This window comes from Egretta garzetta, unplaced genomic scaffold, assembly GCF_000687185.1.
Source record: "Egretta garzetta isolate BGI_Z169 unplaced genomic scaffold, ASM68718v1 scaffold402, whole genome shotgun sequence".
Lineage (NCBI taxonomy): Eukaryota > Metazoa > Chordata > Aves > Pelecaniformes > Ardeidae > Egretta > Egretta garzetta.
Window position 1 is genome coordinate 349873 of NW_009258823.1, and position 2655 is coordinate 352527.

Sequence of the window (2655 nt, forward strand, 5' to 3'; positions counted from 1 at the left end):
CTTTGCCCTTGCAAGAACTCCGGGGTTTCAGGCCCTTTCTTTCAGCCTGACTTTATAGTCCAGCCTTTACCAGAAACAGTCACATAGAATCTCCCAGGACGCAAAAGCCCAGGTGCAGCAGAGCAGTAACAAGCTCTTTACTTCTCCCTAGAGGTGGCATTTAAAATAAATTAAGACAGCTTAATCTGACGAAAATGAAACTGCATTATCCTTTTCTCTTATTAATTTTTCTCTTCTATCGCCAAGCAACTGTTTTGCCTATTTTCAAAACAGTTATTTACACTTCGAGCCTCTCCGTACAATAAATTCAGCATTCCTGTGTCTAGCAAAACCGGGATGCGTACTCCTGCAGGGAAATGAGGAAAAGCCAAAAGCTTTTATTATGCCTTTTTAAGCAAACATACATATTGTGTGAAGTTATTGAGTTAACATGATGATGCATCTCCAGAAGGCATGAAATATTGGCAGGTATCTCTAGAGAAAATTAAATTTTCTATTTCCCAACTGGTCCCATGTCGACTGTTGGGGGAAAAAAAGCCAAATGTTGGCATCTTCTGATTAAAGAAGCTGTTCTGCTCCCTCCTCACTTGGTGTATACGTTGTCACCCATCCATAACCTCCAAAGGGAGATCCATTGGGATTTTTATATTTCATGTTCACCTGTTGCATCTGATGGGACCATGCCAGTATAAGGATTTGTCTACCCGTGTAGTTATCCCCCAGCCACTTCTCTTCATTAACACCATGTGTGAACCCACATATTCTGAAACAACTGTTTCCCACGTGGTGTTAATCAAAAGTTATTGGAGGATAACGCCAGGTGTAAACATCTCACTTAGAAGTGCGATTCGGATGTTGGGTCTCCTCCATTCGTAATAGCCTGGTCACTTATTTCATCCTGCGGTGCTGGTAGCGCAGTCTTTGTTAGAGGTGTCTCAGTCTTGAAAAGAGAATCCATTTTTATCTGGGTTTTTATGTTGAAAGACTTCTGGAAGGATTCTGATGTAAAGTAATAGATGAAGGGGTCAAAGCAGCAGTTCATCGTTGCAATGCACAATGTGATTGGGTACATTGTCCTCGCAAACCTCTCCAAGGAGCAATTTGCTATTGCTTGGGACCGCACAAGAGCATACAAGAAGAGTATGGAATTGTAAGGCACAAAGCACACGACAAAAATGGCCACATGCACAATGATCATTTTCAACACTTTCTCTTTGTTTGTCCCGATCTGAGACAAGGTGGCGGGTTTCCGGAGAGTCCTGAGAACTAAAGAAGAGCATGTAAGGTTGAGTAGCAAAGGGATTATGAATCCTACCACTTCAATAAATATAGTGATCTTAGACAGATAGGTTTTCCAGATACGTTTGGAAAAACCTTCGAAACAGGTTGTGCTGGTGTTGGAAATGTTGGTTGTGGAGAACAGTGAAGCTGAAATTCCACCGCTGAGGACCAGTATCCAAACACCAGCACAGACTATGGCAGAATTTCTCCTGGTCCTAATGGTGCGAGATCGGAATGGATAGACGATGGCAAGGAAACGGTCAACGCTAATGCAGGTGAGGAAGAGCATGCTCCCGTAGATGTTAGTGAGAAATGCTGTACCAGAAATCTTGCACAGGCTATCTCCAAAAGGCCAATGCCTGTTGAAATTATAAAAAATCTTAAAAGGCAAAGTGAACACAAAAAGCAAATCTGAAACAGCCAGGTTTGTCATGAAAATGGCTGTTTCGCTTCGCATTTTCATCCGAAAGCAGAAAACGAAGAGGGAGGCACAGTTAGTAATCAAACCAAGGATGAAGACCACGCTGTACACGGCTCCATACAAGTTGTACTTAAAGGAATCATCTATCAAACAGGTATGATTGTTGCTGTGGTTTCCCATGCCAAGTTTGTGATGTGCTTCCAAGGAACTTCAAAGTCTACTTCAGTGACATCCATAAAATGAGGCAGTAAGCGCTTTTCTTCCTGAAGAAACACATCCCAGGAAGGTTGCTTGATGCCTTGCTACCACATCTCCGTCACGAATCCTTTCATCCTAAAGGAGAGAGAAATAGATGCCATCAGTCTTTGCAACCTGCTATCACCTAAAGTGGCTGTGCAAGAGAACTCTTTCCTTTCCAAACGAATGCACGTGCAAACGACACCAGTAATTCCTTTTCAAGGTAGCCTTTATAAATTCCACTATTATTGGGATTTTTCAGTTGAACACAGCAGTTACTGTACTCAGCCTTTCCTTCCCCCATTGCTCCCTTGTCTTCCTATTGGAAGGAGAGCGATTGCTAACTCCAACTTTCCGCTTGGAAAGGTTTTTCTTTAAAATTTGAGATGGAATTGGCCCAGGGTGTTTGGAAAGAAGTCATAGCCCGCGATATTGCCCAGGTATAGAATCAGTCTGAAATGTTCACCTAAACCTGTAACAAGAGGAGAAAGGAGTTGAAAGTTTTAACGTTTGCTTTCAACTGTGCAGGAAGGAAAGTTCTATGGTTTTTCAACCTGTTTCGATGCAAAAGTATTAAAAAAACCCCAAACCTTACATTGATAAAGCACTGCTTTGCCTTTTTTCTATTTGAAAATATAAGAGCATACTTACATGTGTTTTTCAAAGTGAAAAACTGAAATGCTTTTCAAAAATACTTCCCAAAGTTATGCTTGCCA

The 2655-nt window shown here is 41.7% G+C and overlaps 1 protein-coding gene across 1 annotated transcript; it reads right to left on the bottom strand.

Moving 5' to 3' along the window:
- Positions 1-835: 835 nt before the first annotated feature.
- LPAR4 (lysophosphatidic acid receptor 4) lies at positions 836-1882 on the bottom strand. The gene has a single exon (XM_035889394.1). The coding sequence runs from the start codon at positions 1880-1882 to the stop codon at positions 836-838; it is 1047 nt and encodes a 348-aa protein (XP_035745287.1).
- Between the last annotated feature and the right edge of the window lie 773 nt (positions 1883-2655).

Coding starts and splice junctions, on each gene's coding strand:
- LPAR4 (XM_035889394.1), bottom strand. CDS start 1,882: ATGGGAAACCACAGCAACAATCATACCTGTTTGATAGATGATTCCTTT.